At 43.3% G+C, this 24,189-nt stretch overlaps 1 protein-coding gene across 4 annotated transcripts in view; it reads right to left on the bottom strand.

The window, feature by feature from the left end:
- The window catches only part of PLEKHA1 (pleckstrin homology domain containing A1), a 411,298-nt gene that overhangs the window by 252,377 nt on the left and 134,732 nt on the right, over positions 1-24,189 (bottom strand). For all 4 annotated transcript variants that reach the window (XM_069239179.1, XM_069239183.1, XM_069239181.1 and 1 more), the window contains exons 6-7: positions 13,570-13,698; positions 12,078-12,218 (exon numbers count right to left, since the gene is read on the bottom strand). In XM_069239179.1, the coding sequence (XP_069095280.1) occupies positions 12,078-12,218; positions 13,570-13,698 (270 nt within the window). The remainder of the gene's footprint in view (positions 1-12,077; positions 12,219-13,569; positions 13,699-24,189) is intronic.

Consider the following 24,189-nt stretch of genomic DNA (forward strand, 5'->3'; position numbering starts at 1 on the left):
CATGCAGTAGCCTAGCTCTCCTCTAGTTGTTCTAGGGGCTTTGCTCTAAAAACGTTCCCAAGCGCCTAGAACTGTTGAAGTGTATGTCTATTAACGTTTGGTGGACAGCACTGGAAAAGCAAATTAAGTCAATCCAACTGTGGCGCTTAAGCATCACTCTGGTCCTGAATGCCCTACCCAGACAGTTGATAGTGTTCAGGCCTGAGTGTATGGAGTACCTCACCACATCCTGATCGTCTCGCATGAGAGCTTGTAGTGTTGGCCAAATGTTCATAGGAATAGCTGGCAAGATAACTACCACTCTATCCCACAACACACGCACCTACCTCCCAGGAGGCAGCTATTGTTGACTGTCCTAAGGAAAAGGCAAGCAAACAAAACCATGCATATAACAAATGTTTTGATGCGTTTGGACCTCCAGGCTTCCTTAAGTGGGATGTTGCAGAGGTTCTTGGTTCGCCTGTCCTGAGTTAAGGACCTTAGTCAGGACATTTGTTTTGACCTCTGCTTTGGATAAGGTGAGGTCTATTACTTCTGTCGCTGTTCTGATCACAGTTGCAAAGGCAGCAAATTCCTCAGTTGGCATGGCTGGATTTGGAGGCGAAAGGCTAATATCTGGAGAAGTATCCAGGCCACTGTCATCTTGTAAGTTATGAAAAGGTTCTTGTGGTCATATTTGTCATCAGCATTACTGTCATCAAACTGTGCCTCAGGGTTGGAATGGGAGTACAGATGTATTGTTTGTGACTGCGGGGTATTTCTGTGTTGAACACTGCACTGGGGCTAGAGTCCGAGGTGCCGAAATTGAAGAGAGGTCGACTTGGGGTCGAAGTAGAGAGCCACAGTGTCAAATCTCTGGTGGTAATCCATCTGAAGGCCACCTTGGAAACTTAAAGCCTAAGGCACACCTGGGGAATCCAGAGGGGTGCCAAAAATGTTGTGCATGGCCAGCCTCCGCTCATGCACCTGTTGTGGCATCGCCTATGGCCCAGGGAGGAATTCAGGACGCATGAGGAGCAAGGTCGAAATAATTTCTCAATTCAAGGAAAGACTTGCAGGTACCGGTGCCGGTGCTTGCGTGACTGTGAACGGTGGGTGGAAGTGTGGGTGTTAGAATGAAAATGTCACTTACCCAGTGTACATCTGTTCGTGGCATCAGTCGCAGTAGATTCGCATGTTCTGCAATAGCTCGCCATCTGGTGTTGGGCCGGAGTGTTACAAGTTGTTTTTCTTCGAAGAAGTCTTTCGAGTCACGGGACCGAGTGACTCCTCCTTTTGTCTCCATTGCGCATGGGCGTCGACTCCATCTTCGATTGTTTTTCCCCGCAGAGGGTGAGGTAGGAGTTGAATTGTAGTAATAGTGCCCATGCAATGGAGTGACTAAGTATGCACCTATTTAAGGTTGAGATGATACATATATACAGGGAGTGCAGAATTATTAGGCAAATTAGTATTTTGACCACATCATCCTCTTTATGCATGTTGTCTTACTCCAAGCTGTATAGGCTCGAAAGCCTACTACCAATTAAGCATATTAGGTGATGTGCATCTCTGTAATGAGAAGGGGTGTGGTCTAATGACATCAACACCCTATATCAGGTGTGCATAATTATTAGGCAACTTCCTTTCCTTTGGCAAAATGGGTCAAAAGAAGGACTTGACAGGCTCAGAAAAGTCAAAAATAGTGAGATATCTTGCAGAGGGATGCAGCACTCTTAAAATTGCAAAGCTTCTGAAGCGTGATCATCGAACAATCAAGCGTTTCATTCAAAATAATCAACAGGGTCGCAAGAAGCGTGTGGAAAAACCAAGGCGCAAAATAACTGCCCATGAACTGAGAAAAGTCAAGCGTGCACCAGCGATGCCACTTGCCACCAGTTTGGCCATATTTCAGAGCTGCAACATCACTGGAGTGCCCAAAAGCACAAGGTGTGCAATACTCAGAGACATGGCCAAGGTAAGAAAGGCTGAAAGACGACCACCACTGAACAAGACACACAAGCTGAAACGTCAAGACTGGGCCAAGAAATATCTCAAGACTGATTTTTCTAAGGTTTTATGGACTGATGAAATGAGAGTGAGTCTTGATGGGCCAGATGGATGGGCCCGTGGCTGGATTGGTAAAGGGCAGAGAGCTCCAGTCCGACTCAGACGCCAGCAAGGTGGAGGTGGAGTACTGGTTTGGGCTGGTATCATCAAAGATGAGCTTGTGGGGCCTTTTCGGGTTGAGGATGGAGTCAAGCTCAACTCCCAGTCCTACTGCCAGTTCCTGGAAGACACCTTCTTCAAGCAGTGGTACAGGAAGAAGTCTGCATCCTTCAAGAAAAACATGATTTTCATGCAGGACAATGCTCCATCACACGCGTCCAAGTACTCCACAGCGTGGCTGGCAAGAAAGGGTATAAAAGAAGGAAATCTAATGACATGGCCTCCTTGTTCACCTGATCTGAACCCCATTGAGAACCTGTGGTCCATCATCAAATGTGAGATTTACAAGGAGGGAAAACAGTACACCTCTCTGAACAGTGTCTTGGAGGCTGTGGTTGCTGCTGCACGCAATGTTGATGGTGAACAGATCAAAACACTGACAGAATCCATGGATGGCAGGCTTTTGAGTGTCCTTGCAAAGACAGGTGGCTATATTGGTCACTGATTTGTTTTTGTTTTGTTTTTGAATGTCAGAAATGTATATTTGTGAATGTTGAGATGTTATATTGGTTTCACTGGTAATAATAAATAATTGAAATGGGTATATATTTTTTGTTTGTTAAGTTGCCTAATAATTATGCACAGTGATAGTCACCTGCACACACAGATATCCCCCTAACATAGCTAAAACTAAAAACAAACTAAAAACTACTTCCAAATATATTCAGCTTTGATATTAATGAGTTTTTTGGGTTCATTGAGAACATGGTTGTTGTTCAATAATAAAATTAATCTTCAAAAATACAACTTGCCTAATAATTCTGCACTCCCTGTAAATAATTGAAGGTAACTTCCAAACTGCTACAGGCTCCCGGGGAGGCGGGTGGGCACATGCGAATCTACTGCGACTGATGCCACGAACAGATGTACACTGGGTAAGTGACATTTTCAGTTCGATGGCATCTGTCGCTGTAGATACGCATGTTCTGCATAGACTAGTAAGCAGTTATTTCCCCAAAAGCGGTGGATCAGCCTGTAGGAGTGGAAGTAGTCTGAAATAATGTTCTTAATACAGCTTGACCTACTGTGGCTTGTTGTGCGGATAACACGTCTACACAGTAGTGCTTGGTGAATGTGTGAGGCGTAGACCATGTGGCTGCCTTACATATTTCTTGCATTGGGATGTTTCCTAGAAAGGCCATGGTAGCACCTTTCTTTCTGGTTGAGTGTGCCCTTGGTGTAATGGGCAGCTGTCGTTTAGCTTTAAGGTAGCAGATTTGGATGCATTTAACTATCCATCTGGCTATACCTTGTTTTGAAATTGGGTTTCCTGCATGAGGTTTTTGAAATGCAATAAAGAGTTGTTTAGTCTTTCTGATGTTTTTTGTTCTGTCAATGTAATACATCAATGCTCTTTTGACATCTAATGTATGTAGCGCCCTTTCAGCTACGGTATCTGGCTGTGGAAAGAACACTGGAAGTTCCACTGTTTGATTTAGATGGAACGGTGAAATAACCTTTGGCAAAAATTTAGGATTGGTCCTTAAGACGACTTTATTTTTGTGTAGTTGTATAAAAGGTTCCTGTATTGTAAACGCCTGAATCTCGCTTACTCTTCTTAGGGAAGTAATGGCGATGAGAAATGCCACCTTCCAGGTTAGGAACTGTATGTCGCAGGAGTGCATGGGTTCAAAAGGTGGACCCATAAGTCTAGTTAGGACAACATTTAGGTTCCATGAAGGAACAGGTAGTGTTCTTGGTGGTATAATTCTCCTAAGGCCCTCCATGAATGCTTTAATGACTGGTATCTTATATAGGGAAGTTGAATAGGTAGTCTGCAGGTATGCAGAAATTGCTGCAAGGTGTATTTTAATGGAAGAGAAAGCTAGGTTAGATTTTTGTAAGTGAAGCAAGTAACCCACTACATGTTCTGGAGTTGTGTGTAATGGTTGTATTTGATTAATATGGCAGTAGCAAACAAACCTCTTCCATTTACTTGCATAACAGTGCCTGGTGGATGGCCTTCTGGCCTGTTTTATGACTTCCATACATTCTTGGGTAAGTTGTAAGTGCCCGAATTCTAGGATTTCAGGAGCCAGATTGCTAGATTCAGCGATGCTGGATCTGGGTGTCTGATCTTTTGGTTGTGCTGTGTCAACAGATCTGGCCTGTTGGGCAATTTGATGCAGGGTACCACTGATAGGTCTAGCAGCGTTGTGTACCAGGGTTGCCTTGCCCAAGTTGGTGCTATCAATATGAGTTTGAGTTTGCTTTGACTGAGTTTGTTTACCAGGTAAGGAAGGAGAGGGAGAGGAGGAAAAGCGTAAGCAAATATCCCTGACCAGTTCATCCATAGGGCATTGCCTTGGGATTGTTTGTGTGGGTATCTGGATGCGAAGTTTTGGCATTTTGCGTTCTCCCTTGTCGCAAACAAGTCTATCTGAGGTGTTCCCCAGAGTTTGAAATAAGTGTTCAGAATTTGGGGGTGAATTTCCCATTCGTGGACCTGTTGATGATCTCGAGAGAGATTGTCTGCGAGTTGATTTTGGATCCCTGGTATAAACTGTGCTATTAGGCGAATCTGGTTGTGAATTGCCCAATGCCAAATCTTTTGTGCTAGCAGGCTTAACTGCGTGGAGTGCGTCCCCCCCTGCTTGTTTAGATAATACATTGTTGTCATGTTGTCTGTTTTGACGAGAATGTATTTGTGAACTATTATTGGTTGGAAGGCTTTTAGTGCTTGAAAAACTGCTAGAAGTTCTAGGTGATTGATATGCAGTTTTGTTTGATGTACGTTCCATTGTCCTTGTATGCTGTGTTGATCGAGGTGTGCTCCCCACCCTGTCATGGAAGCATCTGTTGTTATTACGTATTGTGGCACTGGGTCTTGGAAAGGCCGCCCCTTGTTTAAATTTATGTTGTTCCACCACAGAAGCGAGAGGTAAGTTTGGCGGTCTATTAACACCAGATCTAGAAGGTGACCCTGTGCTTGAGACCACTGTGATGCTAGGCATTGTTGTAAGGGCCTCATGTGCAGTCTTGCGTTTGGGACAATGGCTATGCATGAAGACATCATGCCTAGGAGTTGTAATACCATCTTTGCTTGTATCTTTTGTGTTGGATACATGCGTTGTATGATGGTGTTGAAATTTAGAATTCTTTGTGGACTTGGAGTGGCTACTCCCTTTGATGTGTATATTATGGCTCCTAGGTATTGTTGTACCTTGCGCGGTAGAATGTTGGATTTTGTAAAGTTGACGGTGAACCCGAGTTTGAAGAGGGTTTGTATGATCTGATTTGTGTGATTTGAGCACTGTATGAACGAATGGGCCTTGATTAGCCAGTCGTCCAAATATGGGAACACATGTATTTGCTGCCTTCTTATGTGTGCAGCGACTACCGCTAAACATTTGGTAAAGACTCTTGGTGCGGTTGTTAATCCGAAAGGCAGTACCTTGAATTGGTAATGTATTCCTTTGAATACAAACCTTAGGTATTTCCTGTGCGATGGGTGTATTGGTATATGGAAATAAGCATCCTTGAGGTCTAAAGTTGCCATGTAGTCGTGTAGTTTTAGCAATGGCAATACTTCTTGTAGTGTGACCATGTGGAAGTGGTCTGATTTGACGAAAGTGTTCACTACTCTGAGGTCTAGGACTGGTCTCAGTGTTTTGTCCTTCTTTGGTATCAGAAAGTACAGTGAGTAAACTCCTGTGTTTATTTGTGTGTTTGGCACTAATTCGATTGCATTCTTTTGCAATAGTGCCTGCACTTCTATCTCCAGGAGATTGGAATGGTGTGTTGTTAGATTTTGTGCTTTTGGTGGTATGTTTGGAGGGAATTGTAGAAATTCTATGCAATAACCATGTCGGATAATTGCTAGAACCCAAGTGTCTGTAGTGATTTTCTCCCATGCTTTGTAATAATGACCTATTCTTCCCCCCACTGGTGTTGTGTGGAGGGGGTGAGTGACATGTGAGTCACTGTTTAGTAATAGGGGTTTTGGGGCTTTGAAATCTCCCTCTATTTCTAGGGAATTGCCCTCCTCTATATTGTCCCCGAAAACCTCCTCTATACTGTCCCTGGTAACTGGACGGTGTGGCTTGTGAGGTGCTGGCTTGTGTGCTTTGACCCCGAAACCCCCCTCGAAAGGGCGTTTTACGGAATGTGCTGTAATTCCCTCTGCTCTGCGGGGAGTAGAGTGCGCCCATGGCTTTGGCAGTGTCTGTATCTTTTTTGAGTTTCTCAATCGCTGTGTCCACTTCTGGACCGAACAGTTCTTTTTCATTAAAAGGCATATTGAGAACTGCTTGTTGAATCTCTGGTTTAAATCCAGACGTTCGGAGCCATGCATGCCTTCTGATAGTTACAGATGTATTAATTGTCCGTGCAGCTGTATCTGCAGCGTCCATGGAGGAGCGTATCTGGTTGTTGGAGATGGTCTGTCCCTCTTCAACCACTTGTTTTGCCCTATTTTGTAATTCCTGGGCAGATGTTCAATGAGATGTTGCATCTCGTCCCAGTGGGCTCTGTCATAGCGCGCAAGTAGTGCCTGGGAGTTCGCGATGCGCCACTGGTTTGCAGCTTGTGCTGCGACTCTTTTACCAGCTGCATCGAACTTGCGGCTTTCTTTATCTGGGGGTGGTGCATCTCCAGATGTGTGAGAGTTGGCCCTTTTCCTAGCTGCTCCTACAACGACAGAGTCTGGTGGCAGCTGTGTAGTGATGAAAACCGGGTCCGTAGGAGGCGGCTTATACTTCTTTTCCACCCTTGGTGTGATTGCCCTACTTTTGACCGGCTCCTTAAAGATGTCTTTTGCGTGCCGGAGCATACCAGGGAGCATAGGCAGGCTTTGGTATGAGCTGTGGGTGGAGGAGAGTGTGTTGAATAAGAAATCATCCTCGACCTGTTCTGAGTGGAGGCTTACGTGGTGAAATTGTGCTGCTCTAGCCACCACTTGAGAGTACGCGGTGCTGTCTTCTGGTGGAGATGGCTTTGTAGGGTATGCCTCCGGACTGTTATCTGACACTGGGGCGTCATATAGGTCCCATGCGTCCTGATCTTGGTCACCCTGGCTCATGGTGGTGTGAGCTGGGGAGTGTGATGGAGTTTGTGCTGGTGAAACGTTAATCACGGGCGGAGGAGAGGGTGGTGGTGTAACTCTTTTCACCACTTTTGGTTGTGGTGTTTGTTCCGTCTGGAACTCCAACCTTCTTTTTCTCCTAATGGGGGGAAGGGTGCTTATTTTTCCTGTCCCCTGCTGAATGAAGATACGCTTTTGCGTATGGTCCACATCAGTTGCTTGTAGCTCTTCCTCAAACCTATGCTTCTGCATTTGGGAGGTTAGCGAGTGCTCTTCTGTATAAGAGCCTGAAGCTGGGTCGCTTGCAGTCTGTTTCGGCATCGAAACTTTGTCTGCGTGTTTTTTCGGCTCCGAGGTGACTTTTTTCCTTTTCGGGGCCGAAACCTCTCGGCGTCGATCTGTTTCGTGCCGCTGTCTCGGCGTCGAGCCATGTCCACACCGGCATCTCGGTGTCGAGGCTTGTCGCCAGCACTTTCTCGGTCCCGAGAAGGCTGCGTGCCGGTGTCTCGACCGGAGTCGGACGATCTCGGCACTGTTTGGGCCTTTTTCGGTGCCGACGGTCGGTCACCGATTTTATGGGTCGAGCCATGGCCTGGTGGCAGTGGCGTCCCCTGGGCCTTGTAAATGTTCCTTTGAGTGGATTTCGACGTCTTACTCACGGTTTGTGTATCGTCGAATCCTTCGGAGTCTTGGATCGAGAAGGTACCTTCCTCTTCTTGTTCCTCGAACTCTCGGTGGGCTGTCGGAGCGGACGCCATCTGAAGTCTTCTGGCTCGACGGTCTCGGAGTGTTTTTCGGGACCGGAACGCACGACAGGCCTCGCAGGTGTCTTCGCTGTGCTCAGGTGACAGGCACAGGTTGCAGACCAAGTGTTGGTCTGTATAGGGGTATTTATTGTGGCATTTGGGGCAGAAACGGAACGGGGTCCGTTCCATCGGCGTTCTTCAGCACGCGGTCGGGCCGACCAGGCCCCGACGGAGGATCGAAAAAACTACCCCGAAGGGCACCGGAGCTCTCCGATCTTCGATGCGGTGTGGAATCTAAGTACGCCGATCCCGAACGCAACAATACCGACGAAAATCTTCCGAAATTAGCTAATTTTCCGTTCCGAAACTCGGAGCGACAGGAACACGTCCGAACCCGATGGCGGAAAAAAAACAATCGAAGATGGAGTCGAAGCCCATGCGCAATGGAGACAAAAGGAGGAGTCACTCGGTCCCGTGACTCGAAAGACTTCTTCGAAGAAAAACAACTTGTAACACTCCGGCCCAACACCAGATGGCGAGCTATTGCAGAACATGCGTATCTACAGCGACAGATGCCATCGAACATTCGATTTCTGGTTGGCAGAGTTATGCACCCTGTCCAAGCAGAAGCCACAATACTAGTCAAAGTAAGTCAGATACACACTAAAAGTTAACCTGTGCTCACCCTCTTGTAGCTTGGCACACAGCAGTCAGGCTTAACTTAAGAGGCATTGTGTAAAGTATTTAAGCAACATATAAAACAGTAAAACAGTGTAAACAACACACACAAATAACCCACACCAGGTTAGAAGAATAGAGTTTAATTTAATGAGCAAAACATGACCAAAATGACAAGAATTCAATAAGAAGTCAAGATAGAATTTTTTAAAGAATATCTTCAATTGTAGTGCTTAAAAGCTTAAAGCAAAAACCGGGGCTATCTGGTCACGCTAGACCTGGGTAAATCCAAAGTTCGGCCGACTGCGATGGAGCGCCGGGTTGACAACAGGGACCAACCCTGTCCCGCTGAAACAGTACCTTGAATGGAAGGTTGCGTCGATATCGAAGATCTGATGCATGGAGCAGAGGAGATGATGCAAAGGAGATGCGTCAGTTCCGATCCAAGCAGTCAGGGGAATGTGTCGGAATCGAGCCACGCAGTGGCTGATCTTCGAGCAGGGATGCAGCGTTGAATCCAAACTGTGCAGCCGACGATGCAAAGGCAGTGCATCGGGGCTGAGGGTGATGTGCCGGTTCTGAGCTGCACAGTTAGTGCTGTGATGTCTTTGTCCTCAGCGGCAAGGGTCGAGGAGAGATGCTGCGGTTCTGATTGGCGCAATGCCTAAGGTGCATGGATTCTGTAGAAAACAGCTGCAGAACCCATTTCCAAGGCCCCAGGACTGAATTGGCACCACTTAGCAGGGTAGGACTCACAGCTGGCAGAGTCCAGAAGCCGTAGCAAAGTTGTGTGAAGCATTTGATGTCCCTGAGATTTCAGAACATGAGGCAAGCTAGCAAAGCCCTTAGAATCACTTTGGTTCTGGGGATGTAGGGATTAAAGTCCAGACCTTCTCACTCCCAGGCAAGGAGGGCAAGCAGGGCAGACACAGCAAAGCAGGAGTCCAGGAAAGTCCAGTAGAGTTCCAGCAGAGTGGGAGCCCCTTTAGCAGCACAGCCTTCCTGCCTACTGGCAGAATGTCCTCAGTTCCAGAAGTGTACTGATTCGGTGGTGTTTGTGGTCCAGTACTTATACCTGATTGTGCCTTTGAAGGGGGTGGGGGCCTCACCGAGAGGCCCTTGAAGTTGGCGACGTCCCTGCCCTTTCTTCCCTGTCTTCAGACACACTACAGGGCTTTATGCAGCCCTTTGTGAGGGCTCAGGACCCAAACCATTCAGGGTTGTCAGATCCTCCCTCACATCCTTCCCAGGATGGCACATCAAGATGTTAATAGCCTACCAGGATGTGGATGACCCATCAGGCACACCTAAGCTCCCTTTTGGTGTGGCTGTCTAGAAGAAATTCACAAGAGCCCAGCTTTCACCCACCCAGATGTGTAATCAGAGACAAGCAGTGGCACAGAATGATTAATGTAAGAAAATGCTAACTTTCTGAAAGTGTCATTTTCAGCCTTGCAACTTAAAACCCCACTTTACCATGAGTTGCGATTTTTAATTGTAAGTCCAGAGACACCCAAGTCAAAATATCTATCTGTGCCCAATTGGAAATTACACTTATAAAATGTAATAAGGCAATCCCCATGGTAACCTATAGGAGAGACAGGCCTTGCAGTAGTGAAAAACAAATTTCTGAGTTTTTCACTACCTGGATATGTAAAACATAAAAGTATATCTCCAACTGCACACTACCCCTGGGGCTGTCCATGGCCTACCTTAGGAATGTATTAAAAAGGAAGGTCTGGGGCTGGCAAGTGGATTAACTTGCCAGGTCGACATGGCAGTTTACAACTGCACACCTGGCCTGAGACATTTGTAAAGTGCTACTAAAGTAGGTGGCACAATCACTGCTGCAGGCCCACTAGTAACATTTAACGTACAGGCCCTGGGCACACTTTATGAGGGGCTTAGACACAAATTACCCATGTAACTATGGCAACTATGGATAGGCCAGTACTACCATATTTTAGGCAAAAAGCACATACACTTTAGCACTGGTCAGCAGTGTCCAGAATCCTAAACCCAGGAAAACCGAAGTCAGCAAACTAGGTCAGAAGGCAAAAAGTCAGGGGGAAACCACGCCAAAGATGCCTCCGTCCCCTGCTGTAATCTCGCTTTTAGGCTTCATGCCCATGTCACGTCAGTCACTTTCACTGGTTCATGGGCTTGCCTTTTAAAATCCACTTGCTTTCATTTGTGAAAGGCATGCATATGTCATACCTTTTCCGGTGTTTAGCCCACCTACACAACACCAGTAAACTAATGAAAACATACGAGCCTCTATGTTTTTAGCATGGTTTCCATACTACTTTATCTTTTTATTTTCCACGCAGCACGTTCGCACTGGGGTTTACATAGCGTGATCGCACTACTTTTTTACGTTTTCAATTTCAGCGCGATCACACTGAATTTTATATAGCCCGATCGCGCTGCGTTTTTTTTCTTTTAATTTGTGTGGCACGAAAAGTCTGGTTGGGAGTTTGCAATGCTAATAGCTCTAACTCTGGCAAATGCGAGACCCGTTGCATTGCAAATGCTTGTTTTAAATTGCTAAGCATTGAACCCTATATTTTTAGGTTGGGACATGTCCCTTGCACATTGTGAAAACTGATGCAAAGTAATTCTGTCAAACTGACGGGAATTGATGCAGCTCTGGAAATGCATGGGGGGAAAAAAACGTGCAGCATGCAGAGGTGGTGCAGATATAGCGAACCCTACATCACAAATCGGGGGAGGGGCAGATACAACACGGAGCCGCGCACCCCACCTACGTGGGGAACTGCTACAGAAAATTCTCCGGATCCAGTCTGACACCTGGGGTATTCACAAGTTGACAAATCTGCAGTTAGAAGCCTCTATTAGCAACTAGTCCTATTTTCAAAGAAACAAACTGATACACAAATAATAATATTATACATTGGAATGCAGATGTGTTTAGATGATTTGGAAGCCTAATCTGTTTAGGTACTTGGAGGACTACAGTGAGCCAGTTCTCAACTAGGAGCGGTACACATTTAAGTGATCAGAACTGAGAAACGTAGGACATTCATGAGTAGATTCTTTTGGCCACACAACGCTAAATACAAGAGATAAGAAGCAAATTATAAAGAGGGATGATCAAATGCCGCTTGTGTAGCTACGTCGAGTCTTCATCACTATGGTTTTCCTACACACATGCATAAAGAGAAAAAGGATAGATAAATTAACTCTCCTTTCATTAGTCAAATATGCCAACCATTCTCTAACACACAACCAACCTTCTGATCACTTCCCTCTACTACTCTTTGGTTGCAGCTTGAAAGTTGCTTGAAAATAAGGGAATGGGTTAAAATTCACATCACTGTACTGTAGGGCATGTTTTTCAAAGCCTTCTGTCTTTACCCATCTCACCCTCAAGACTAACTCTTGGCCGAGAGGTCACTTACCAATGCGCCTTGTTTCACACAGTATCCTGCTTTGATCACAGAGCCATTTGATAGCTGCCGGGTTGCCAGGCATGTAGCCTGACTTTGGGAGCATTTCAAGTTATTTCTGTCACCATCTTCGGTATATTCATCCAGCTCTTGCTAGAATGGGAATGACAAAAGAGTCAAATGAATGAACAGAGATGTGGTCAAAGACATTTAACAGGAGAATATACAATTGAGAGGCGTAGGATGCGATTTTCTTTAGGCATTTGTTAAACTGATTCCGGCCACATCTAGCCCTTTCCATACTTTTCTACTTACATTCCTGCTGAAATGGAACAAGTGGCATACCTGAAATGCGGTATGTCACCTGACAAGAGGCCCCTCAAAAATGCATTGGAACCATAACTGTCAGACTGAAGCAATACAAAATTTGCACACAGCTGTGCGACTGGTAGGCCCCCAACAAAAGGAGTGTAATCTGGGTTTTACACTGTGACCAGCATTGGCTGTAGAAACCGGTATGAACTAGGTCTAAGTTGAAGTCGTCACAATCAAAAGTAATTGGACTTCTACAGTGCTGTCCTGGGAGTACTAACTACTGCTACCCTTGTGTATCCATGCTGAGCATGGGGAGGAGCACCCCCAACCTGTTTGGGAGGGTTACCCTGGTGGTCAATACAGGAGACATCTAGTTGCAAAACACAACAAACCTTTTTTTTTTTTTTTTTAACTGAGAACCAACTCCGTCTGATTTAGCCACAGCATAGTAATACGAGAGAACTCTCAACCATTCCGATAACATTACCTCTATGGGTCCAGCTGCCTGAGTGCCTTCATCATCATTATAGAGTTTTTCCACTTTGACAGCATTGTTTATTAGAAAATGGTTTTCTTTCACAATATATTTATAATAAGATAAGATTTATTAAATTTTCAGACTATGGGAATGTAGTCTTTACAGAGAGCCTGAAATTAGACGTGATGATTGAATTGCACAACACTGGAACTCAGATGTTGAAGTGTGCTGCACTCCTTAAGCACCACAGTTTACAAAGCTATGCAGAACGTCTGACATGCTTCTTTGCTAAACTTGTTACCTGACTGATTTCCCAGAACATATTCTTCATTCTCCTATAGATGGACATTTCTCTTCCAAAGGAGGATCCACAACATTAGTGCTTACCAGCTTCCTTCCTCCTCTTGTGATATATACAGCACAAAAATAGCAATTCTCAAACTGGCAATTTAGTAGAGAACTCATCATCAAAATGGTCTATTTATTATAATTTGACAGTAAGGGCCTGGATGTTTTCTATGACAGGATATACATGATTGGACGTTAAAATGAAAATAATTATGTAAGAATAAAGAAACTCCGCATTCACCTTTGTGTGCTCAAAGCAATGTACACATGATCTGAAGGAAACCTTCCATCAATACAATATCCTTCTGTGTCAGAGTAGGACTATGAACCCTTCAATCCTTCAGTGACAAATCCAGCACTCACCTGTGTAGGTGTAATGATGGGAACCCCACCAACGATATCCGTCCTGTAGGATACTTGTTTCTTGCCTCCTGTATTGTCTGTGGGTCGATTCTGGTTGTCAGATGCAGTCTGATCACAACCCTTTGGCACCTGATGGATAAATAAGAAAAGTTCCTAAACAAAAGAAGATTTATAAAGGTTTTTTAAACCCATCCTATTATGGAGCAAGGTAGGGTGGAAGACTGCAAGAAGGAGGGTCAATGGTGTTGGAAGGTGTGAGATGGAAGGGTAAACTCTCAAATTAAGGTGGCTAAAATCAGTAGAAGATAGACAAAGATGTGGGTTTTATCAAAAGGATAAAGTGTCATCTGGGGTGCATGTCAGTGTCACTCATCTGAGAATGTACGACTATATATGCCTCACCCAGGGGCATATACTGTAGGAACCATAACAATTTGTGTGAGTCTCACTTTGGAGCACCTCAAAGAGTTTTGTACCTCAAGACAGTTTCAGCATTCATAAAGTGTGGTGACTAAATCTTTTTTTCCTGTTTGGGAAACTTGTTATGGGGATTAGATGGGCAGATAACTAAAGGTTCAGATGAACTTGGACTCAGCTAGTGGCTCAGAAAGGTGAGCCCTGTTTCCTGAATTCTCCTTGAATTGCATTTTTGGTAGCCGACAGAGAACAAGCCTTACCCCCACTGCAGCAGATGGGGAACAAATCAGTCCAAAACAACTAAACTATAGTTAAAAGTAAAAGGACACAATGGTCAGACAAAATAAGGAAGAGAATAATTTATAAACTAAAGGAAGAAGCTAGAAGGAAACATGCGCCTGGGATCTAGAACAATATCACTGTATCTATCAGGCCTGGCCCAACCCTGCTCAAATTTAGTTAAGAGCTGAAGACACATCTCTTTAAAGAACACAAAACCATGATAAAGTATCATCCACTCTCATGCTTAAAAACCATCTACCCCTCCGATCACACATTGTATCTTTCCCTTTGTCCCTGTAAAACACTCCTTTGCCTTGCAGCTAGGTTCACTTTGTATGAATACCACACACTTACATACATAAAAGATTGAAAAGAATAAAAGGACCTGGGTACTTAGAAGCCAGGATATAGGAAATGGCTATGTTGCATTCAGGAAGAAAAGTACATTTGGGTTTCTTTTCAAGTGTCCAACATTTCATGGGACATCTCCTTCTTAAGCACTGGCTTGGAAACTATGCTTCCCTTTCCTCCAAACACCTGCACAAGATCACAGTCAGAGTTCACATCTGGATCTCTGGTATGGTGATAAAAGCACAGGGCTAATTCTACCCCTATGAAGGTTGCTTGAAAAGAAGAAAGAACCAGTTTAGCTGGGACAAAAACTCAGCTGTCCAACTAGCCTTTTTCAAAGCATGCTGCCAACTTGACTGCAGCAACCTACAGAGAAGGGTCACTTACTGAAGCCATAGCTAACTAGTTTCAATCTATGCAGAACCCCACTAGCAGATTTCATGGCAACCAGGAAGGGTGATGGGGGAAAACAAATATCTATTCACTTTCATCACTTTTGTCCAAGCTATAGCTTCTCATAAATGACCTGCAAAGGCTGGAACCAAGACAATGAGGTTCTACAAGGAGATCAGGAAAGGGCTGATCAAGACTAGCAATACTTGAAATCAGCTTGGTTAATAATTTGAATACTTATGGGTGAAGTGATCTGTATCATTATGCATATTTGAAGTCCCAATTTGGGAACTCTTAAATGGACCAAAATATTACAACAGTAATGGAAAGATTTAAGGAAAAATGCCACACGCTTGGAATGTTCTCATCTAGTTTTTGAGCCAGGCCTGACAGAGACGTTACAAAAAATTCTATGTGACATTTAATATTCAGCAAATAAAGTCCAAGTTTAGCATATTTGTAATAGATAATTTCCATATTGCATTTAATCGATTAACTCATGGAGCATAGTGAACATTCAGCCAGCCTGCAATATGGAAATTAACTATTTCATCTGAATAAATTTCAATCTGGATAATGCTTTGAGATATTCTTTTGAACACTTCAAGGAACCCTCAAGAATAATTGGCAATTGCCTGCCTTAATTTTATTGCTACAAGTGGGAACCTACCATATATCATTTAGCTTACGTCAAGTACGGAGGATTAGGGTCCATTTCCTCCGGTTTGAGTTCCCACGTCTATCACATGAACAGGCAATTGGTACGGGAAGTATTTCAACTGGACCCCTTTATACCCCCTTTAGCATATTTGTAGATAGTGCTAGACATGTAAGGATGGATAAGTCATCAAAAGATTCAAAAAGTCATAAAAATAAAGAATGGAAAGGAAAAAAAACAAGATCATCAAACTAAAGTATAGGTCACAAAAGCGTTGAAACTGAAGTGCAAGTCTTTTGAAGGGGAATGTGTACATGAGATCAGGAAAAATACAGTCACTCACAGTCGCTGAAGTAGGCTGAACTGCTTCCTATGTTATTTGCTGTGTTGGGCAGGAGTAACCTCAAAATCACACACAAACAGAACAATGGTTGAAGAAGGCGGTTCCAAAGCCCTCTAAATATGTACAGATTTTTTGATTATATAAATTGGCCTAAATGCTAAAGCAGTCTCTAAGCCAAACCTAAATTTCAGCTAAACAGGGATTTTTTTCTGCCCAATGGCTATGGGGTGAGTTGTAAGGCGTTGATAAAAAAAAAAAAAGAGCTTATGGTTTAAGAGTTAGACATCATGAAAGTATCTTACTTTATCACCCCTTGCTTTTTCCAACTCTGCCAGCCAGGCTAGCTTGAATCTGGTGGCATAGTGACCACAGGACTCACGTCTGGGCATACCGTTCCCACATAGGGCGAGAAACACAAAATGAACAGATGATGGACAGAATGCTGAACAATGTGAAAGAATGCTGAACAATTTCAGACATTCACCCCGTCATGGATCTAGGCCTAAATCTATTTTAGTTTTGCTCGCCACACCATTCCAAACTGGATGGCATGGTGGGCAAAAAAACAATGTATTGGGATGCGGCCCGAGTGACTGCCAGTGGCTGAGATTAATTCAAGCATTACATCCATCACCTTGTTGTTTTTGCATCCGCCCCCCTAAGTCACTTGGTATGCCCAGACATGGGTCCGGGGCTATCTGTGCCACTGTATTCAAGCTAGCCTGGGTGATGAGGGGTGATACCCTGAAACCAGTCCCAGGATACTTGTTTCAGGTCCAGGGAGGACCCAGCCTGGCAGTTCGGGCTGGACTGTTCCCATGAGGGGGCAGGGTCAAGACTGATTTGCATACGGCTGGGACAAAACTAGCGTGGCAAGGGGATCAAATAACAATGGATTGGGATGCGGCCCCCGAACAATTGCCAGTGGCTGAAATTAATTCAAGCAATCCATCCATCACCTTGTTGTTTTTGCATTGGTCACAATATTAAGCACTAAAGTAGGTAATCTTCCATAAAAGAAGTTTTTAGTTGCAGAATGCCAAACATACAAAAGGCTTGTGCACCAGCCTAGTAAGAATCATGTTAATGTTCCATTAGGCGACAGTACACTTAATCAGAGGAAGGAAAGAAACTTATTAGGACTGTCACATATCTGTTGATGGCATCAATACTCAGAGAAGTATTCTCTATGTACTTTTCACCAGGCCACGATACCTGCACAGTAGGTCTGTGGGGCAAAATAGGGGACTGATTTTCCTCACTAATGCCCAGTTATAGAACAACACACATTTGCTTTTTGAATGTTTTTTAGTGAATTGTTTCCTGGTAGCCACCAGACTCTCCAGGTTCTATGAGAGCAGGCTGAGCTGCTGAAAGGCCAACTGTTCAGGAATTGTGTGATCCAAATGTAAAAGATCCTCCAATACTTTAGGTAGAGGGCATCTCTGGACTTTAACTTCACACTCGGAACATCCACAAAAAGTCTCCGGAAAACACTTTGGAAAAGACAGAGGGAAATCGAGAAGATACTGCAACTCGAGTCAGCTTCTAATGGTAAAAAGGGCTGATGAATTTGTTCTGTCTGTTGAGTCCACAATTACACAGGGAAAGACAAGATCACATGGAATGCACTGTAGACACTACTGTGTGAAGAAGAACCACCAATACAAAGAGCAAGAGCTGTAAGAGCTCACTGGCTGCACCACAGAAACCAGTACTGTTTCCTTATCTAGCATCTAGGCTGTCATAGCTGGTAGAGGGGTCACATACTACCCTGCTACAGTGTATCTTTAGAGTACAGGACACCTTCAACAAAACTGGTACATTTGCTTGTCTAGGGGAGTTACCTCAGAGACCAGTGCTTTCTGCTACATCAGCTTCTTTGCATGCATGTTGAGTTCTGATGGCTTACAGTGATAAAGAACATTAAAGGTGGTATTACTCCAGTACTTTTTCCTGCATCAATGCTCTTACTTACTGGGCGTCTCTTCCCTTCCCTCAACCAAAAGCACAGTAACAGAGCTGGGTTCCACTACACATACAGAGGGTGAATCATGAGGAACCTACTTCATCAGAATTGTACTTGGAAGGAATTAGCTATGGGAAAGTAAAATGCAACTAAATACAATTCACAGAGCACTGTTATACATATTTTTTTAATGAAGCTCACAGTCACTCATATACAGTCTCTTGGCCCTTAGCAGATTAAAAGAATTAACATCACAGCACAGATCGTTTTGTCGCGGTAAGTGTCGCCGTAAAGACAACTTCTGAAATTATTTGACAGAACAGATCACAGGGCATTTAGGGCAATGGAGGAGAAGATCACCATGCTCATAGTAACCTTTGCACTTTCAATTAAGATATGCATTAGGTAGCAGGCTGGAAGATATTAAAAGGAAGGAAGACTGGTCAACTGGGCCCACCTTCATAAATTTTATTTGATCTGTGTAAGTAAGCTGTGCATTTGCCTAATCCCCACCTCTGAGTCCTGACACAGAATGTAAAATTTCCTAGCTACCATGAATGAATTTTCCACTTCATTCAAGATCATGGAGACAAGGATTATCCCACCCAGCCATTTCTATTATATTCACCCCCCTCGAGGTCAGAGATTACACCAAATGGCATTATTCAGGGATGTGGAATTCCTATCGCCCGGGACATCTTGTTTGGGGTCAAGGGCAACAAGTTTTTATGTTTACTTTGTCCTTGGGACAAGTAGGCCCAACCCCCTGCAGCACAAACCCTTTGGCTGTCTGTTTACAGAGAGTTGAACTCTCTGCAGTTGAGGTAATGTGTTTCCAAAAGATAATGCTGTTCGAACTTGTATTTATGGTTCATTATTTGAAAGCCTTCATTATTAGGGTGCGTGCTGTAAATAAATGTTTTAAGGTCACACTTCACTACTGACGTTGGTTCCAGTACAAAAATAAAAAACCTGTACACACATGTTTGAAAAGTTTAGGCTAAGAGGCTAAGTATAATGCTCCCAGAATGCTCTCTGATTATATGCAAATGAAGTGTCATTTAGTAAAATGTGTTGATGCATGCTAGTATTTCCCAAAAATATTTCTAATGGAAAATCAGTGTAACCATTTTCAACACGATTATGGGAAGCATGAAAATAAACAAACACTGACAAAGCCAACTAATCTGACATATTTTTATAAGTCTTTTAGTTTCATCAATGCGTGTCTTGTTTTGACATGGCTTTTGTAACACTTTATTGTTGTGGGAGCTACCAGGCCCTCAACATTGTAACAAACATTGGCAAAACCCCCCCAAAAAGTTTTTGAACTCTTAAAGCACACGTTGCCACCAGCGGCATAACAAAGGCCCCGCAGCTGCCCTCCAGGGGGCCCGTCAGCACAGCACCTGCCCTGAGTGAGTCTGGAGAGGGGGCTCCTCCATGTTCTTTGCATAGGGGCACCCTCCAGTTTCGTTACGTCACTGATGGCCACTGTAGTTCCTGACACTGAACAAAACTACTTTGTGTGGCAATATGCTCCTTGTGGAAGAGCAGAATGCGATCACTCACAGTAAAGCCAGCCGAAAGAGAGAGAAATAGAAGTTTAATAAAAACAAAATGTCTTTGTTAACACCAGACCTAATTAGGGACCAAGACCCACATGTAGGTAGCTTTTTGCATGTCGCAAACAGCGACTTTCGCTGTTTGCGACGTGCAAAAAGCACACTGCGATGCACAAACCCAGTTTTGCGATTCAGTAACCTGGTTACCGAATCACAAAACGGGTTTGCGACTCGCAATTAGTAAGGGGTGTTCCCTTCCTAATTGCAACTCGCAGTGCAATGTAGGATTGTTTTGTGACCGCGAACGCGGGCGCAAACCAATCGCAGTTTGCACCCATTTCAAATGGGTGCTAACACTTTCGCAAAAGGGAAGGGATCCCCATGGGACCCCTTTCCCATTGTGAATGTCACTGTAAACATTTTTTCAGAGCAAGCAGTGGTCCTGTGGACCACTACTTTCTCTGAAAAAATGAAACGAAAACGTTTCATTTTTCGTTCTTGTTATGCATCTCGTTTTCCTTTAAGGAAGACGGGCTGCATTACAAAAAAAACTGCTTTATTGAAAAGCAGTCACAGACATGGTGGTCTGCTGTCTCCAGCAGGCCACCATTCGTGAGGGGGTCGCAAATTGCGACCCACCTCATGATTATTCATGATGTGGGCATTTGCGAAGCCCTTGCGAATCACAGATGGTGTCAAGGACACCATCCTACATTCGGATTTGCGACTCGCAATTTGCAGGTCACAAATCTGAACCTACCTACTTGTGGCCCCAAATTCTTAAAGAAAGTCACAAAAGTGCACCCATGGTATATGTCGTACCCCTATAAAATATTTGTGAACTGTATTTTAGCGTGGGTAAATACGATGTGTAGATTTGCTCATGTGAAAATCTATTGAGCATTTGCAAGTTCATTTTCCCTCCAGCCACTTTCTTCCCAACCCTGGAAGAAGTTCTAATTCTGCCATTGTCAGGAGTAAATGTCCAACCTTTCTTATTATGGGAAAATATTAGAGAGAAGCAGGTAAAAATCTTTATAACATGCAGGTTAGTAGGTTTGCAGACTCAAAGGCATTCCAGCCCTGGAACTATTGCTTACTGCTTCCTCCAGCCCCAGTATGCAGATCTGCAGAAAGGTGGCAAAATAAGGAAATTGCTACAGTAGGGACTGAAACTCCAAGTATTCAAGCCCTACTATGGTAGTAGCCCTGGCATAATCAGAGAGGCTATTAATTGCTGCCATAATTTGTTGCCACACTACATGGTACCAAAGGGACAAGTAGATCTTTTTACAGGACAAGTAGATTTGAGAAGCAACCTGTCCCCTGGACAAGTAGATATTTTAATAAATTCCACACCCCTGTTATTACATTATTTATGGCTCACACAACTGGAAATTGGTGACATAATCATACTGTAAATGCCTTATATTTTATTGATGATATGGGCTATAGTCTTACACATTCTAGAACGCTGTATTTTGGTGAGAGTTACAACTTAGCTGTTCTTTTGTCTGGTGCAGAACAGAAGGAGGAAAAAATAATACAGATTATACAAGCTTTTGCCAAGACAACTGGTCTAGCCTTGGCAGCCTAAGCAATGATTATTATTTTTTTATTTATGATAATCTTTTACTCCAAGCATCAAAACAGAAAGAAATGGGAACAAAAATAAACATGTGACTACCTAAATGTAGATGCCATGTACTTGTGTTAAATATTTTAAATTCAATTATCTTTCACTGATGTGGCTGTATTAGTCATGTTTTTAAATAATAAGTCTTTCTTTTGTGGCACATGTTTTATTGATATTTGTGAAGGCGACATTATTAAATAATTACAAAATATAAAACAAATAAAAAAAGCACAATTTAAAGCAGATGTGTCACTGAAGAGAAAGGAACTAATTTTAAGTGACTGAATTTAAACAGGCTTTGGGCAGAGTCAATAAAAGTGAAGGAAGCCAGCGAGTAAAAAGTAGACTTTTACTCACTGCCACTCTGGCCACATGCTTTATGCTGTGGTGGGAGGAAGCAAGCTGTGAATGCTAATTTAACAGACCAATGGAAATGCCTATGTATTCATATTATGTATAATTGCTTTTAGTAAAACAATAGTATGGTGAGACAGCTAAAGCTTTATCAAAGGCTATACGTAAAACACATGGTCTACCACTTAATCACTCACAGTGAAGTTTGCCAATGGCCAAAGTCGCCAGTGGACTGACCAGCTGTCCTATGCAGTATGCTGTTGTGAGTGGAAAACATATATGAATGATACACCTACAGACCAATGGATGGAGATATCTGACCGAAAGATCCTGTAAGTATTCATACTATGTATAGAAGTTTAAGGCAATAAAAAAGTGTTGGCTAATGCCAGACTTTAAAAAGACTACAATAGTATTGTAAATGAATCAACAAGATTAATATAAACAGTACTCTAGCAAACCTAATTCAGGACTGAGGTATTTGATTAGCTAATTATTGATTTACTAGCTATTTCCAAAATGCTAGCCTGCTAGTTTCAAGATGTTCCTAACAAAAGGTGTTTTTCAGTTCTTGGGAGATGACAAGCCCTGCAACAGTTATTTTAGAAAAGCACTAGATCGGGGAGTTTGCTAAAACATTTATTTGTACCTAACCTAGGTCACTGGGTGATATTCTCGCCAGTGAGTGAACCTATTTAGATAACAGTAACAGAAACGTTGGTGTGCAATTGTATCTGTACATTTGGTTACTTTGCCTGATGAATAGCTCATTGTCAGTTTTAAATTAGCCAGGACGCTCAGATGACTAGCTGTATTAGCTCTTGTCTATGATAGTCAGCTGCTACCTAGCTTCTTACTGAAGTTGATAAGAAAAACATAGTGAAGTTCTATAGTTTGCTACTAGGGATTTTTAACTGTACACAGTTCATAAAGATACTGACACACAGTAGCAGCTACCCCCTCAGCCCTCTGAGGTGATCAGTGGCATGCCAAAGGTGTCATGGACCCTAATGCAGGCAAGCAACAGAGTCCCCATCCTGCTGTTTGACAATAAAAAAACATTGGTAAGCCAGGTGAAGTGGACCCCTTTGGCCAATGCGCCTGATGCACTATTGATAGCAACATCCCTGGCAGTGGGGGATTAGAAGCTCTGTCCATGTTGGTAGTGAGATGCATGTTTACACAATAAAATGCATGTCAATGTAGTCCTAAATGCGGACTGCAGCATATATTTGTTTTCTCCTCATTTTACACATTCTGAATTTAAGTGCCATGATGACTCTCTTCAAACTAGTGCCTTTGGAGATGTATGTGCACAACTGTGTCTTCATTAAAGATGCCATTAAAAAAAGTCAATGTGCCTCAGGAGGAGATATGAAGAGATGGAGCCCAAGCATGGGCCAAGGACTGAGCAGTGAGCAGGTGATGTTAAGAAACTCGTACATCTGAGGCAGACAAAACATTCACTCCTTATCAACAGTTCAAAATCAACGGCTTTCTTTGAGGCAATGGATTTTGCTTACATGCACTATTTTTACGTGCATACTAAAAAGTTAAACTCAAAACCAATGTTAAAATTATTAATGCATGTATTTAGGCCATATGGTTGATGCCAGGGACACGGGTGACTGGGTGCAATTGCTGGAATTTGCTCTGCACTGAGCCTAACCGGGTTGGGGGCTGGCTAAAAGAAAGAAAAAGCATGAAGCAGAGATGAGGAGGGCTTTACCAAGGTTCCTATGCTTTAAGTGAATGTGGAACAGGCATAATCATGCATAGTAGGAGGCCGTGCACACAAGGCACACTGATCTTACCAGCAGCAACTAATTTCACTCAAGATCACAGAACTATGATTGTATATAAATGCTTAGCGTATGCATGAAAAAGAAGCATGCATCCAATGTTTTACATTTTTCCTGCAAACATATGAAATATGTAAAAAACAAATAAATAAAACATGGCTAACCCATACAAAAATGAGTGGCCCAGTAACGCAAGCCCTGGAGCTCAGAGGCCCTCCTTTTCAGGGAGCTGTACATATTTGAACAGACAAAATGCTGTGAACACACAGTGTCATACAGCCAATGGATGAATTATGCTGGTCCATTGCCCCATGCTATATGCTGTGGTGGGCAGAAAGAAAATGTGAATTACACTTGAGCAGACCAATGGGTGAATAAGGCTGACTAAAAGCCCAAGCATGTACTTGTATATCTATATATTTAATTACGACTTTTTGAAAAAAATGAGGCAGGCAAGACCTCTACAGCGGTCTCTAGGCAGAATCTAAAAAAAGGTAATCTACGGCTTTGCACTAACAAAACGGGTCTTCTTCGCCTTGGTATTTATGTACAGGAGCCTCAACACCTGAATGGACAATATATCAAAAGGGGGATGTGGTGTGTTATTGTTTTCTGTCAATGTTTATCTGATACAGAAGTGTTTCTGATGGTATCTTGCCTGCAGAGTAATAAAAGAAAGAATGCTCAATCCATGTCTCTGTTGCGTTAATAGATTTGAAACTTTCCTTCACAGTAGGTAGGAAATTTTGCTTTCAGCTTTGATGGCGACAAGGCAGTCCTTCATGCAGTCGATGCTTCAAAGATAAAAGCTTCAGCTAAAGTTGATTAACATTTACCCAGTGGTAAATTA

Source organism: Pleurodeles waltl, chromosome 6 (assembly GCF_031143425.1).
Source record: "Pleurodeles waltl isolate 20211129_DDA chromosome 6, aPleWal1.hap1.20221129, whole genome shotgun sequence".
Classification (NCBI taxonomy): Eukaryota; Metazoa; Chordata; class Amphibia; order Caudata; family Salamandridae; genus Pleurodeles; species Pleurodeles waltl.